The sequence below is a fragment of the Macrotis lagotis genome, chromosome 5, assembly GCF_037893015.1.
Source record: "Macrotis lagotis isolate mMagLag1 chromosome 5, bilby.v1.9.chrom.fasta, whole genome shotgun sequence".
NCBI classification, from domain to species: Eukaryota; Metazoa; Chordata; class Mammalia; order Peramelemorphia; family Peramelidae; genus Macrotis; species Macrotis lagotis.
In genome coordinates, this window is record NC_133662.1 from 212,626,304 (window position 1) to 212,641,696 (window position 15,393).

The following is a 15,393-nucleotide window of genomic DNA, read 5'->3' on the forward strand; positions in this document are numbered from 1 at the left end:
CCACAGCTCCACTTGGATTCTTCCCATGTATCCAAACTGCTGCCAGGTCTTGCCATTTAATCCTCTCTCCTCTTGGTGGCATTGCCTTCTACCCTGGCTCCTAGTGCCATTCCACTCTTTGACCTTCCTCCCTGCCAGACCCACTCAGGGGAACCATCTGATTAATTCCCACTAATATGTTGATGTCTAATAACATCTTTCATATGACCCCCTCCTCCCTGCCTTATCTCCACTCACATAGTCACCATCCTAGCTCAAACTCTTTGCCCCTTACCAGAATGAATGCAAGTCTTCACGGTCTCCTTGACTAATTTCTTTCTGCTCCAATATACTGTTCACTCAACAGCCAAAGTGATTTTCCTAAAACACAGATTTGACCATGTCACCTTCTTGCACAATGAACTTCAGTGGTTCCCTGTTATATCTTGGACCAAATTCTCTGTTTGATAATGAAGATAATTCAGCATATGGACTCTTCTGATGTTTCCAAACCAGCTATCCTGACCTTCTTGAATGTTCTTCATAACATGATAGCTTCCCTTATACCTTTGAATGACTGTCCCTTATGCCTTTCTCCCTCTTGACTTCTCTGAAAATTCATCTGAAATTCCACCTTCAGCAGGAGGCCTTTCCTAACCTCCTCTGAGGTTACTTTATAATGCTCTGTATATGTTTTGTATTTACATATTGTTTCCTCCATTAGAATGGGACTTCTTTGATTTTACCTTCATTTCCCCAGTGCCTAACATAGCATCTGGTATTTTCTTGTTGATGAGAAATCATCACAGAGATCCCCCTTTGATGCTTCCCAGGGCCCACTTACCAAACAGCTTGGATGAGGATTAATTCCCTCATGAATTGGGTTCCATGACCATCCCTTACTCAGCAACTTTCAAATAAGTGGTGTAAGATCTGCTCTCACATGAATCCTAAAAATTTAGCTAAAATTGGACTGTTTGTATCAATATATTTTCTAATATAATTACCTATTAGCTTTTGATCTCTATAATATTAAGAATGTCTCCAAAGTCTTAGTAAAGCTTTTAAGCTAGCAAAACTTAGAGCTGCACTAAGGCTCAGGGACACTATAATAAAATAAACATGCTTTGCATTTGTTCTAGTATTTATATTTTTATTTTGCTATCTCTATCCTTTCACAAATACATATGTACATCTTTATCAATAGGTTTATTTTGTACTACCTTGTACAAGGTCAAATTCCTAGAAGACAAAGACTAGGTCTAGAATATATATAAACAGTCTAGTAATATGCAATCAGAGGTCAGGCTTAGGAATCATAAGAACATGAGGTCCTCTCTATTTGTAACAGGGGACTGGATACTTTGATGGGGTTTTCACTAAAATGTTAGGTAGGCTAGTAATTTTTACAGCAACAGGCCTTTATCATTTTATATTTTAATTCACATAAGGGAATGCCAGAGGCCTAACCTGAAACATAGTCAGCTCTTTGGCAAAGGGAGACAGGCAAGTTAAGAGAGGCTGAGTGCAAAGGAGACTTCTGAGTCTTAGTCTAGGGGTTTGGAGGCCTCAGGTTCTATAGTTTTTAGGTCACAGCAATACTAATCTTTCCAGGAGGGTCAGTGATGGTCCTTCTTGGTAGATGGAAGCCTCCCCTCTTGACTTCTCGTAGGACACCCATTTCCTCTGCTTTCCTCCTTACTAAGCCAGTTTGGCAAGGTAGTACAAAGTTATGAGTTTATGGGAGGAACATTTTCTCTATTAGAAGCACTTGACTGGTTTCCCATCTCTGATGTCACTGATTGGAAGGTGCTAAGAGACTTGATCTTTGAGGTCCTAACTATACAAGCAAGGAACTAGTTATAGACATTTCTAGAAAATGGAAGTGGGGGACAATGTTAGGTAGGAGGAAGGGGGCAGGTTTAGAGAAGAGGCAGACTGTTGGCAAAATAACCCTAGGGGTCTTAGAGAGACTCCTAGGCCCAGAGATTAAGTGCTTTGCCAAGGTCACAGAGTTAATAAGTGGCAGAGCCAAGATTAAATTCAGTTCTCTTGCTTCCCAGTTTAGTGAGGTTTCCACTATAAAACTATGTTGATGGTGATGATGGCAGCAAAGACATCAAAAATAGTGGCTGATGACAGTTTAATCTGAGGCAAGGGTACCTGGTTTGCTTCTGCTAAACTGGCTCACGATGTTTTCCTTCTCTTGGCAATATAGACATAGTGCCAAAAGGAGCTATGGAAGGGGAGTAGAGGAGAGAGAACCTTTGCTTGGGCAGGTCCTATGGGCAGCATGCTCTGGAATGGAATCATGACCTCTAGCATGACTCTTTTTTTTTTTTTTTTAGGTTTTTGCTAGGCAAACGGGGTTAAGTGGCTTGCCCAAGGCCACACAGCTAGGTAATTATTAAGTGTCTGAGACTGGATTTGAACCCAGGTACTCCTGACTCCAGGGCTGGTGCTTTATCCACTATGCCACCTAGCCGCCCCACCCCAGCATGACCCTTTTCTGAGGATGCCAGCAGATAGAATTTATCAGATAATAACCATTTCATGAGTCTGTTATATGCGCTTTTTGTTCTTTTCCAAGTGTGGGGGGAAGGGGAGGAGTAACTGTGCCCAGAGAAGTCCTCTCTGAGCCCTGGAAACTATCCAGCAGTTTGATTTGTAGAAGTCATCCATTATTTAGAATTGGGGTATCGTCTGAAGGAATATGTGATTGACCTTTTCAATTATTCTTTACTAAGAACCTAACCCCCTACTTCATTCCCTAGAAGCAAGGTCTTGAAAAAGGCATTGGAGTCCCCTACTCCTTTCATACCTAATTCCAGGGGTGTCTTATTTGCCTATATGGCTGCTCCATGCTTCCCCAGGAAAAAAGGGGGAAAAGACCTTCCCTTATCATTAGCCCTCATCAGGCTTGGATGACCATTTCAGGGAACTGTGGAGGGGGTTTGGACCCCACCCCAAGGATCTTGCTTGGTGTGCTGGCTTGGTTTGTGGCACAGTTCCTCTATTTCTGACAACTGATCCAAAAGGGCTGGGGCAGGAAGAAGGAGGTCATTAGGACCCAGAAACTTCTCTGCTTCCTCCTCTGCCGGCTGCCTCTCACCCCTCACTGCAGTGGTTCTGAGCTTCAGCAGGCAGAGAGAAGCATCAGCTGAGTGGGGCTACCTGGGGACCGGAAAGCTTCTTGGGAAAGGTAGGAGTCCATGACTAGGCCAGGACCCCAGGCCAAACCTGGGGCCCAGGAATGGACACTGAGGTACTCTGGAGATGGGCATCTTGTACCTGAAGCACAGGTACCTAAGAGTCCTTATGGTGATGATTTCATTTCTAAGGGATGGGTACCCAGGTATCCCAAAGATGGGTATTTTGTATATAGGGCACTGCCATAGCTTGGCAGCTGGCAAATCTTCTCTAGGGAAGAGCATCTGCATCCTAGGAATGAATTTTTGGTTTCTTTCTAGCAGAAATCTGTTTATTCTGCAGTAAGATCTTTCTATATGCCAGAGACTAATCTGTCTATATCCCAGAGTGGGCCCTTTAGAGACCCAATTGAATGGGCAACTGTTTGGGCATAGGTGTCTCTCTGTCCCAGGAATAGAAATTTCTTTCTTGGAGATACCATAGGCAACTCTCTATCCTAGAGGCAGGCATCACCAGTGTCCTTGGTAGAAACATTCAACCTGGAAACAAGTCTATATGGATGCCAATGGCCTGTCTATTATGGAGCCGAGTGTATTTGTGTCTCAGCAGAATGGAAATTTCTATTCTTAGGGTGGCCAAGAGAAAGGCTCAGGTCCTAATCACTGAGGTAGTAACTGTCTTCAGAAGCTCAAGAGTCCACATATCTGCAGGGAGGGGGATGGGAGAAGCCAACGGAGGGCATAGATGGTCAGAACTAGACAGAACCTTATAAAAGTGAGGCTTCCTAGAGTTCACTTTCTTAAACCTATAGGCCACGGCCGTTACCTTTACTACCATAGTCTTTCTGGGAACCGTTCTGTACTCAGAGAAGAGGTGAAAGGAAGGTCCAGAAAGCCAAGAGATGTCTCTTGAACCAAGAGACATCTTGTGAAAGTGAGTAAGAATCACTGAGGCTTCGAAGTCAGCGTAGGGGGCGGCTAGGTGGCACAGTGGATAGAGCACCGGCCCTGGAGTCAGGAATACCTGAGTTCAAATCTGACCTCAGACACTTAATAATGACCTAGCTGTGTGGCCTTGGGCAAGCCACTTAACCCCATTGCCTTGCAAAAGAAAAAAAAGAAGTCAGTGTAGAAACTGGTGATACTGATGGGAACAATGAAAGAGATATGTATGTATGAATGAGGCCTCCCAGGCTATCTTCTGAGCCCTAAGTCATTGCTATAACAAGACTTCTGGGGATTTTCATCTGCTCTCCCTTAACCTGAATTCTTCACTAGAGTAGCCTTAACACTTCCAAGGATCTTGTAGAGACAGGGTCATTTCTATCATGAAGTTGAACAATATTGGTGGTAGCAGCTTTCAGGATGGTTGCTGCCAGCTCTACTGTGCTTCAACTCCCAATTCTAAGTAGTTATTGTGCTGATAGAAATGGAGATGAAGGGCCCCACCACCCAACCCTTTGCCCCATCTTGTGCTTCTCCTTAAACCATTGTGATTAGAATTTGTTTTGGGTTAGATAGTTGGCCTGCTACTCATAGTTCACTTGGTCTCACCTTCAATTATTATCTTTGCAGAGGTTGAAAATGAGGATCTATTTTAGTGGTGATATGAATCTTGGGGTCAACACAGTCTAGGGTTCAGGATCCATCTTCTCTGTGGAATACTCCTGACATAGAACCAACCAGATATCCTTATGTGGAAAAAGGTTTTAATTGTCCACGTTGAATTGGGAAAAAAGAAATCCTTAATGGAAGAACTCTGTTCATCTTTCCTTGCGTCCCTCAAAACTTTGGCAGCCTACTACTTTTTTCTAGGGTAGATGGAGGGCATATCAGGATAAAGAGAAAATGAAGAAAGCAAAGAATTATGGTGGCATAAGCTATTGCTTTCAAAGAAATAATGACCTGCAGGCTGTTTACCTAGGACTTTACCGAGGGCCTGGTAGCTGAACAGAAAAGTAAACAGATTAAAGTTACTTAAGTTTATGTACTGAACATATAAGGCCCTGAGTTCAGGAATCGTACATGTAAAGTAAAATAAATGATTGAAATGACCTATTGTAATTGCCTAACAATCCAGCAGTGATATGTTGAACAACCACTGATTAAACGTATATTCTGTATCAGGCTATGAGCTAGGTATTGGAGAATTTAAAAAAAAAAAAGGAAAGTGGACCCAGTCCCTGCCCCAAGGACTTTATAATCTAATTTGGGAGATGACAAGTACACAAGTGATTATACAAGATAGGGCGATTGCAAAGGAGGGATAAAGATATATAAAAACAGATTAAATATTTAATCAATTTGTTTCTCCCATCTTGGATCAGAAAACATGGAAACCAAGACAGACACTTCTCTCAATCTCCCCATATTGTCCTTTCTGACTTATAATCACCCACATACTTTGATGATTACAATCATTTGTCCATGTTTACAATCAGGCCTTTCTTTTTAGACTGACCTATTCTCCTTCTCCTGTTACCCTCAGGGACATTGGGACCAACAATATAATTAGCAACACCAAAAAATAGCTTTTCCTCTGCCTTTTACAATGAAGAACCAAAGCAGGGGATAGGAGATCTGGAAGTTCAGTTTTTCTCCTGCCTGCCAGGGCAGCAATAGTCTTTTCAAGGTGAAGAACTCTTAGGAAGAATAACAAATTGCCTTTAGCAATCCATACCATGTAAGACAGGAGGCCTTGAAGAAGCAGAAAGACAGCCCCTACTGCACCCTACCTCCTTTCCTGAGGTAAGAATTTTTAGGTTGGAGTTTCCCAATAATGCCCTTGGGGGTGGAAGGCTGCCTTATTATTCATGAACATAGAGTACTGACATGGGTTGTCCTTAAAAATAAGAGGAGATAATCCCATTCTTCTGCATTCCTAACAATGGTAGTCCTTCCTCAAAGCTTTGTGAAAGGCCCTTGTGAAAAAAAAAAAAGACAAAGGACTGATGAGACTGGATGAAAAGAGGAAGGATAGTTGTGTTGTGTAGTAACCTGGAGTGGAGAGAGAGAGGGTCCATAGTCACTCATATTTTATATTTCTTTGTAGGCTCTGAGTCAGACCCTGAAGCTACTATACCTGGCTAAGGTGAAAACACATATTCCCCTGAACCATCAGTTGACTAATCTGGCATTGTCTGTAATTCATGGCTGACCTGGATCGAGAGACCTTCTGTCACCACAGTGCCATCTACAAAAATGCTGGTGACGAAAGTATTGTGGGAGAGACCACTGGAGAAGTGACCCAACACGGAGCTAATACGGCTAAACTCTGGGCATGCCACTCCAACTGTCTATTCTTCCTGGGTCCCCAGGGGACACTGGACTAGGATGGCTGATGGGCTTATGACAGGACGTGCTCCAATCATCCCCTTCTGGCCCCATGGAGTCCTCCCCAATCCCCCAGCCATCCGGGAACTCCTCTACTTTGGGGATGCTCCCTCTACCCCAGGGCCTCCCAAGGGTCAATGGTAGCCCAGAGGCAGGGCATCGGGATATGGCCTCAGAGTCTGTGGCCCTTTTCTTCATGCTCCTGTTGGACCTAACAGCTGTGGCAGGTAATGCAGCTGTGATGACAGTCATTGCCAAGACTCCTGCCCTCCGCAAATTTGTCTTTGTCTTCCACCTCTGCCTGGTGGACCTGCTGGCTGCCCTGACCCTTATGCCATTGGCCATGCTCTCCAGCTCAGCTCTCTTTGACCATGCCCTCTTTGGGGAGACCGCCTGCCGCCTCTACCTGTTCCTGAGTGTCTGTTTCGTCAGCTTGGCCATCCTTTCGGTCTCTGCCATCAATGTGGAACGCTACTACTACGTAGTGCACCCCATGCGCTATGAGGTGCGCATGACCCTAGGTCTGGTGGCTTCAGTGTTGGTGTGTGTGTGGGTGAAAGCAGTAGCCATGGCCTCTGTGCCAGTGTTGGGGAGGGCCTCACCAGAGAGTGGGCCCCCCGATTTCCCTCCTGGCTGCTCCCTCCAGTGGAGCCACAGTGCCTATTGCCAACTCTTTGTGGTGGTCTTTGCTGTGCTTTATTTCCTGCTGCCCCTGCTCCTCATTCTTGTGGTCTACTGCAGTATGTTCCGTGTGGCCCGGGTGGCTGCCATGCAGCATGGGCCCTTGCCAACATGGATGGAGACTCCACGCCGGCGATCTGAGTCACTCAGCAGCCGTTCTACTATGGTGACCAGCTCAGGGCCCCCACGGACCACCCCCCATAGGACGTTTGGTGGGGGGAAGGCAGCAGTGGTCCTACTGGCTGTGGGGGGCCAGTTCCTACTTTGCTGGCTTCCCTATTTCTCCTTCCATCTCTATGTTGCTCTGAGTGCCCAGCCCCTTCCTACACAGCAGGTAGAGAGTGTGGTGACCTGGATTGGCTACTTCTGTTTCACGTCCAATCCTTTCTTCTATGGCTGCCTCAACCGACAGATCAGGGGGGGAGCTCAGCAAGCAGTTTGTTTGCTTCTTCAAGCCATCCCCCGAGGAAGAGTTAAGGCTACCCAGCAGGGAGGGCTCCATAGAGGAGAACTTCCTGCAGTTCCTTCAGGGGACTGGCTGTGCCACTGAGCCCTGGGCTCCTCACACCCCAATCAGCCCAAAGCAGGACCCACCAGCTGTGGACTTCCGAATCCCAGGCCAGATTGCCGAAGAGACTTCTGAGTTCTTGGAGCAGCAGCTTCCTAGTGACATCACTGTGTCAGATGGCTATCTCCATCCGACTCTCTCTCCCCAACCTGAACCATGATGCACCCCAGAGCACCTGGAGGGAGATGGGGTTGGGGGGCAGGGGATGAGAGCAAAGACTGCTTTGCCAGATAGTCTTCTTTTAGCCAGCTGTGGCCACTAATGGGGTCCTGCATATGACCTATGCCTACAGCTTTGTGGAACAGAGAGGAAAGCCTTTGGCTTCAGTGGGAATGAGCTAGGGGCTCTCTAGAGGAAGGGGCTTAGGTGTGGTTACAGCATGTAAAAAGACATAAAGGGAAAAACCTTCTATTAGTGAACTCCTCCTTCTGCCTCAGGACAGGGGAAACTCTAGCAGTCAAGCTTGAAGGGTACAATATGGTATACATACCAGATGACTTCCAGAGTTACTCTGGGCCCAGCTGAGCTAATTTCATTTGTAGTGGCATTTTCTGGTGCAAGAACTGCACCAAGGGAGGCAGGGAATGGCCCCTGGCCTCCTTTCATTTCCATATTAAGTCAAAAAACAACTGTAGCTATGTGTTCCGATTTCAGTTTTTAACTTTTTAGTTTAATATCTAAGATTTATCTCCCTCGGCGGACTAGTCAGAGTTATCCCCTCCAAGACTGAATGGAGCCAGAGCCAAATAGAAGGCTGGGAGGGATGGAGGGAGCAAGGGGTAGAATACAGGGGAAAAAAAGTGGATCTAGACCCCAAACCTAGGTTGTAAAGAGGGTACTGGAGGAGGCAGAAGAAAAATCTAAACCCTCTGAATAATAGAAAAGAGTAGGATAGATACTCTCATACTGGTCCTGCAAGCTTTCCCCAAACCCTTGGCTCCCTTCTCTTCTATCCCTTGGAAACAATCCTTTTGCTCTCCCTGCCCTTTTACCATGAGGATAAAGAGCTTGGGTGTTTATCTAACTAAAAGAACATAGCATAGCCTGAACCCCTGAAGGTTTAGGTAGGGAGACTGGGAATCTGGTAAGTTAGCAGGTAGGGGTACTGGGAGGCTGGGAACTAGATACTGGAGAGAATGGGAACCAATAAATGAGGGAATAATTGTAGGATTAGTAGCCAGGTGGTCACCCTGACCAGTAACATTGATGATCTTTCCCTTCCAGGACTGGCCTCTCTGATCTCCCTCCTCATGGCAGTGATCCACCTCCAGCCCCCTGGACAATCTGGTACAAGAGACAAAGGTGGGGCATGGGGGAGAATGGGGTTTCCAGACATTGGCATGGCCAGTTAGTTCTCTACTTCTGCCCATCAATCTCAGAACCCTCTTCAGTGACAAAAACTTAAATGTCTCTCCTACCAAGAGCCCTGGGCGGGGCAGAGAAATTAGGACACTGAGCTCAGATGTCAACCAACTGGAACTTGAATAATAATGTGTTTGGTAGTCTCTACCGGTGGCCGGAGCATGGACCTGCCAAATCTTAGAGGGAGGGATAACAAGTGAAAACAGGGAAAAAAAAAAACTATCTGTAGCCTCCTGTGCACTCCATTCTTCCTGGTTTTACTGGTGGATAGGGTGAACCTACAGGATCTCAACATGGTCATAGGGCTCTGCCAGGTCCAAAGGGTGACCTGGCCAGCATCTGACCAAATTTCTGGCTCTTTCATCAAAATGGGAAAATGAGTTCATTCTTCCCTTTGAGTAGCCAATAAAATGTTTTCTCTTAAAAAAAAAAGTTATGTTGCAACCACCAATGATTCCATCAGTTCAATCCAGCACATATCTATTGAATACCCATAAAGTATTTTTGGGCAGGGGGTATGCTTGTGTTAATTCATGCCTGGGAGAAATTAAAGTTCAATTTGATTTATTAGTAAGTATATAGAAAGCATTTGGGAGATATACAAATGAATAGATAATAGTCCCTGCCCTCAAGGTGCTGAATGACCCAAATGTTTTTTTAAAGGATAACTACATCAGAGAATGCTGTATATATGACATAGATTTCAACAAAGCATTTCTTAGTCTCATGTTTTTCTTGTCATAGTCCTAATGCTATGTGGGCTAAATGAGACTACAGCTAGGTAGAGTCAGACTTTATTGAGCGATCATATCCAAAAGGTAATCAATCACGCTATGCCAACTTAAGAGGAAGATTTCTAGTAACGTGCCCAAGAAAACTGCCCTATTCAGTGTTTCTGTCAATTATTTGAATGAATCCCTAGAAGTTGTGCTTGTCAAATTTTCATTAATACAAAGCTAAGAATGACTAACAAGTTGAATAATGGTTAGAATCCAAAACACTTCAACAGGCTAGAACAACAGGCCAAATTGTGTAAAAAAGAAAAATCGAATAGAGATAAGTTTTATAGTTGGGTTCAAAAAAATGATCTTTTAATGAGTATTGGCTAGGCAACTGTTTATATGAAACAAGATCTGGGGGGTTTTAGTTGATTGCGTGCTATAAACATACATGGAAGCAAAAGAACTAATGTGTTCATAGTGTCATAGATCAAAGGTAGTGAGAATTTGCCACAAGATTCAGATGAAGTAAATGAGGGCATTTACACTGGGGAGAAAATGGGGTGGGAAGGGTACATTTGTAGGGTTGCCAGGTACAACTGATTAACTTGTTCTGCTTCGCCCCAAAAGGTAGCACCAGGAGCAAGGGGTAGAAACTGCAGGGGAAACTTCTAAATGGGTTTCTAAATGATTGATGCTGCCTAAAAAGTGCCTGACCTGCCTCCCAGTGTGGTGGGTTCCCCCTTGCCAGACATTCAGGAAGAGGCAGGAAAAGCCTAGATTCTTTTATCTAGGATTCTGAGCTTGTAGATCCCTTCAGACAACCATCTAAGGGGCTCTTGGGAGGGGGAAAGGGACTAGGTGTAAAAACTTGACAGGGCAGAACTCTGGGAGATGTCCACCAGACTGTGTGGCATTGATTAGGCACCTACTCCTCATCTACCCTCTGGAGGAACTCCACTTGGCAGGAGGCAGGGCCAGGGAGGGACTTTATAATTTTGGAAAACCATTTCTTTCTTCCTATGCCAAGAGCCGATACACCCCTCCTGCTCCAAATACGGCTTCCTCCAGAGCAGCCAGCTTGTAGCTCCCACAAAGAGTCAGCAGGTGGCAATGGAAGACACAGAAATAGGAAGCATGGCCTCCGCCCTGGCCCCCAGTGCCTGTCAGCCATTTTGTTAACTCATTTTGACCATTCAATGGGCAATTTCACCCAATTTTTTGGCTTTTGCATTTACCAAGCACTTAGTAAGTGGGAGGATTTTAAGGCACCTCAAGTTTTCTCATGCCACAATCCCCAATGGAGTTTTGTGAAAAGGCTAAGGGCAGCATTAGAGTCTTGTTCTTCTATTTGTCATGTGACCTAAGGAAATTTCTTTAATTGCTCTAAACCTTAGTATTTTCATCTGATGGGAGATGAGAGTTACCCTATCTGATATATTTATTATAAGAGTCCAAAGTGATGAGGCTATTAGTGCTAAGCTCCAGGATCAAGGAGCCAGGGCCTTTCAGGGCCTCCAAGGCAGAGACAGTTTAGGAACTCAGGTCCTCTGATTCTAGGGTTCTTCCCAGGGGACATGCCATAACTAGGGAAGCACACCTTAGAATGACATTTAGTCTGGCCCTGTCTGCTCGTTGTCTGAGATCCCCTGTGGTTTTCTGCCATGTCTCAGTGCCTTGATATAGGTTGTGCTTAATAAATGTCAATATTGCTTTATATCCTGTCCCAAAGATGCTCAATTAATGAAGAGGGACTGTTGTCATCTTCTATTCTGAAAGTTATTCCTGCCTCAGTCCCTGAATTCCTCAGTTCAACAGCTGCCAAAGGAGAAGGGACTGAAAAGCACAACTCTCAATACACACCTTTCTTATTTCAGTGTCTTAGTTACTCTCAACTCAAAATAACAACTCTCCAGGCAATGCAAATGCCTTATAATCAGGTCTCTTTTTGGTTTTATTCTCCTAGACCAGCTCTACCCAGCCTTGAGGAATGAAAGGAAATCTGTTTGAATACAGAGAAGTTGGTAGAATGGTCTTTGCTCAATTTCAGTTAGAGTAGATGAGGCTATGTCTCTGGCTGGTCTACAATATTTCTGAAGGAATCAACCTTCGCTGTCAGCCAGCAGAGTCCCTATTTAAATTTACAGTCTTGTTGGGGAGTTGAGACTGACTCGACTTAACAAATAAAGCTGAAAAATACAAAAGAAATGGCTCCTATACTTTAGTGGTCTGTCATGCCCTTAACTTTTTGGATGTCCCTTTTCCTCTCATCCCTAGGCTATTTCAGAGATATGTAGGAAGGGTATCTGCAAAGTTCTGCTTGTGCACCAGAAGTTGTAGTAGCGTTAACTGTAACTACCAGTAACAGAATGCTATGAAAGAAGTCTAGAACTTTAGTGGAGAGATTATATTACTTCACTGGAATCGCTCAGAATACCAAGCACACAAGAAGTTCAGCAAATGAGGATGGTGAGACATCGTTAACAAAAACAGCACTGGGATTGAGGTTCAGGAGCTATAATGTGCTTACTAGAGCTGGTGTGAGCTCAAGGGCAGGGCTGCAAATCTGGTGATCTGACTTCCAGAGCAGTTATTCATTTTTTTTATTTTTATTTTTTGCAAGGCAATGGGGTTAAGTGACTTGCCCAAGGTCACACAGCTAGGCTGGATTTGAACTGAGGTACGCCTGACGCCAGGGCCTGTGCTCTATCCACTTAGCCACCCCACATTCTTTTTTTTTTAAGGCAGTGGGGTTAAGTGGCTTGCCCAAGGCCACACAGCTAGGTCATTATGAAGTGTCTGAGGCTGGATTTGAACTCAGGTACTCCTGACTCCAGTGCTAGGCCTAGCCGCCCATTCTTAACTGGTCAGCACCAGCATCTTCACTGTTTGAAGGAACGATTTTCTGCCAGGGCTGAGTCAGGCTTGGTCTGAAGGAAGGATACTAAGTCATTGCTGTTTGTAATGTAGCAATGAAAGGTTTGGAAAACACTTTTCCTGTTTTTTTTTTTTTTTTTTTGGTTTTTGCAAGACCATGGGGTTAAGCGGCTTGCCCAAGGCCACACAGCTAGGTCATTACTAAGGGTCTGAGGCTGCACTTGAACTCAGGTCCTCCTGACTCCAGGGCCACCCCGCCATCCCGTACTTTCCCTGTTTTATAACAGCTGATTTTACAGAGATAGTGCTTTATCTGTGCACGCTCCCTGCTGAGAACCCCAAGGGGCGGTAAGGGAGGGTGGCGAGGAGGCAGGCTGGGCCGCCGAAGCGGCTTCACATCCGGGTCGTTCCTGCGTGGCCCGGCCGCCTCCCCGGCCGCGGCCCTGAAGCGAGCTCCAGGGTGAATCCCAGCTCTCCCTCTGCGAGCATCCTCGGGCCTGGGGCCGCCGCGACTTCCCTCCCCGGCCCTCGCGTAGACGAGAGCCGGCCACCGGGGCGGCGGGCGCCCTGGGAACGGGGCCTCCGGGGCCCGCGCGGGGCTCGGAAGCCCCCTGCCTCGGCACTTCCCTTTCCTCCTTCCGCGAGCCCAGTTCGAACGCCAACGGCCGCGGGGCGTCGCCGGAAGTGTCGTCACCGCCGGATATCCGGTTCCCCGGGGGCTGCGGAAGGGGACGGACGGGGCCTCCGCCCAGCAGGAGCAGCCGCCGCGGTAACCCCCCGCGAGAGCCGCCGCCGCCGCCGCCGCCTCTGCCTCTCCCCCGGGCCCCGAGCCGCAGCCGCGTGAGTGCCCCCGGGCCGGGCCCCCTCTCCCGCCGCCGCCATGGGCTGCACGCTGAGCGCCGAGGACAAGGCGGCGGTGGAGCGGAGCAAGATGATCGACCGCAACCTGCGGGAGGACGGGGAGAAGGCGGCCAAGGAAGTGAAGCTGCTGCTGCTGGGTGAGGAGGGCGCGGGCCGGGAGGGCGGGCCGGGGGCGCGCGGGGGGCTGCGGGGCGGGAGTCCGCTTCACCCCCGGCCCTTGGGGCGGCCGAGCGCTTCCTGCTTGACCTCCCCGCGCACCCCCAGGAGGAGCCGGACCAGTGGGGTTTGGCCGGCCGCTCCGAAGCGTGCCACAAACTTGAGAAGCGTGAAGGATGCTCTGGCAGCCAGAGAAAGGGCTTTTGTTTTGTCTTGTACACGAGGGTAAAGGAAACTTGGGGTCTTTTTGCTGCAAATGACAAAGAATTCCATTTGAGCTTCACAGACCACTGGCTCTCGTACCTACTCTTGCCATCTCTACGGGGGAGGAAACTGAGGTCCACGAATCCTCAGCAGTTTAAACCCAGCTCATTCTCGGCTTCTCTTACCTTTCTCTACCTTGCTTAATCGTATAGAAAACAGGAATTTGGGATAGTTAGCAAAATGAAAGGAATAGGGGCGGCGAGGTGGCACAGTGGATAGAGCACCGGCCCCTGGAGTCAGGAGGACCTGAGTTCAAGTCCGGCCTCAGACACTTAATAACGACCTAGCTGTGTGGCACCTGGGCAAGCCACTGAACCCCATTGCCTTGCCAAAAACCTAAAGGGAAAAAAAAAGTGAAAAGAATAGAAGAAAAATAGATAGAAGCACCTGCTTGGGAGAGAGAGACAGAGAGAGGGGCAGGACCCTCCTCAGGTAGAAGGTAGCGGCTTCCTAGCGAGGTTCTACTGTTCTACGTGTGTCATGCAATTGCTTGACACACTTGCCGTCAAACAAGTTCTTTTTTTCTTTTTTTTTGTATAATAGAGGGGAGGATGACTGAGTAACTTCACAGGAGTGGATCAGGAGATGTGAAAAGATAGCCTTCCTGTAAGAGTGGGTTGACCTAAAGGAAAGGGATGATTTACATAAATCAGTCATCAAAGCTGGCATAAACTATAAAATGATGGACATTTTTTTATTTGAAGAGTTTTTCTCTTATCTTTTCTGACAGCCTTAAAATAAGGTCTCAAATCAGTGGTCCTGATAGCTGAAATTTAGTTTTAGTGGTATTTCTTTGAAGTGAGATATATTTCTTCCTCAGCAAGATTGGATTTTTGAAGAATTTTTGTATCAAAAATTCTAATAATCATCCAGAGTATATTTGCAATTAGAGATCACATTAATTTTGTTTTTAGGTTGTTTTTTTTTTTTTGCAAGGCAAATGGGGTTAAGTGCCTTGCCCAAGGCCACAAAGCTAGGTAATTATTAAGTGTCTGAGACCAGATTTGAACCCAGATATTCCTGACTCCAAGGCTGGTGCTTTCTCCACTACACTACCTAGCCGCCCCAAGATCACATTAATCTAATATTGTTTCTACAGGTTCATGAGAGAGGAATAAAAGAATCTGAAGGTTTGGAATAGTTTCTCTTCCCCCCTCCCCTTCCCTTTTTTTTTTGAAACAGAATTACTCCTGAGAATGGAGTAATCTTCCTAAGGGAAATTACATAAATCTCATGATGTTGAAAAATAACTTTAGAGAACTCTCAGCATAAGGTATAATGGGTTGTATTAGACCTTCACAGATTTGCCAGAGACCTCAGTTGTACTTATGTTTTCATGGTTTGAATATTTTCAGGTTGCAAATGTAACCTAGACTATACTATACATTCCATTCACATAACTGGGTTCTCATAAATCACCTTTTGACTCATGTACTCATTCTGA

At 46.1% G+C, this 15,393-nt stretch overlaps 2 protein-coding genes across 2 annotated transcripts in view; both read left to right on the forward strand.

Moving 5' to 3' along the window:
• Window positions 1–6,373: 6,373 nt before the first annotated feature.
• GPR61 (G protein-coupled receptor 61) lies at window positions 6,374–7,870 on the forward strand. The gene is given in 2 exon segments (XM_074190312.1): window positions 6,374–7,560; window positions 7,562–7,870. Coding segments are annotated over 2 exon segments (1,356 nt in total). The 5' UTR covers window positions 6,374–6,513.
• Window positions 7,871–13,368: 5,498 nt separating this feature from the next.
• The window catches only part of GNAI3 (G protein subunit alpha i3), a 44,866-nt gene continuing 42,841 nt past the window's right edge, over window positions 13,369–15,393 (forward strand). The window contains exon 1 of the mRNA XM_074188351.1: window positions 13,369–13,666. Within this exon, the coding sequence (XP_074044452.1) occupies window positions 13,549–13,666 (118 nt within the window). The 5' untranslated portion in view covers window positions 13,369–13,548. The remainder of the gene's footprint in view (window positions 13,667–15,393) is intronic.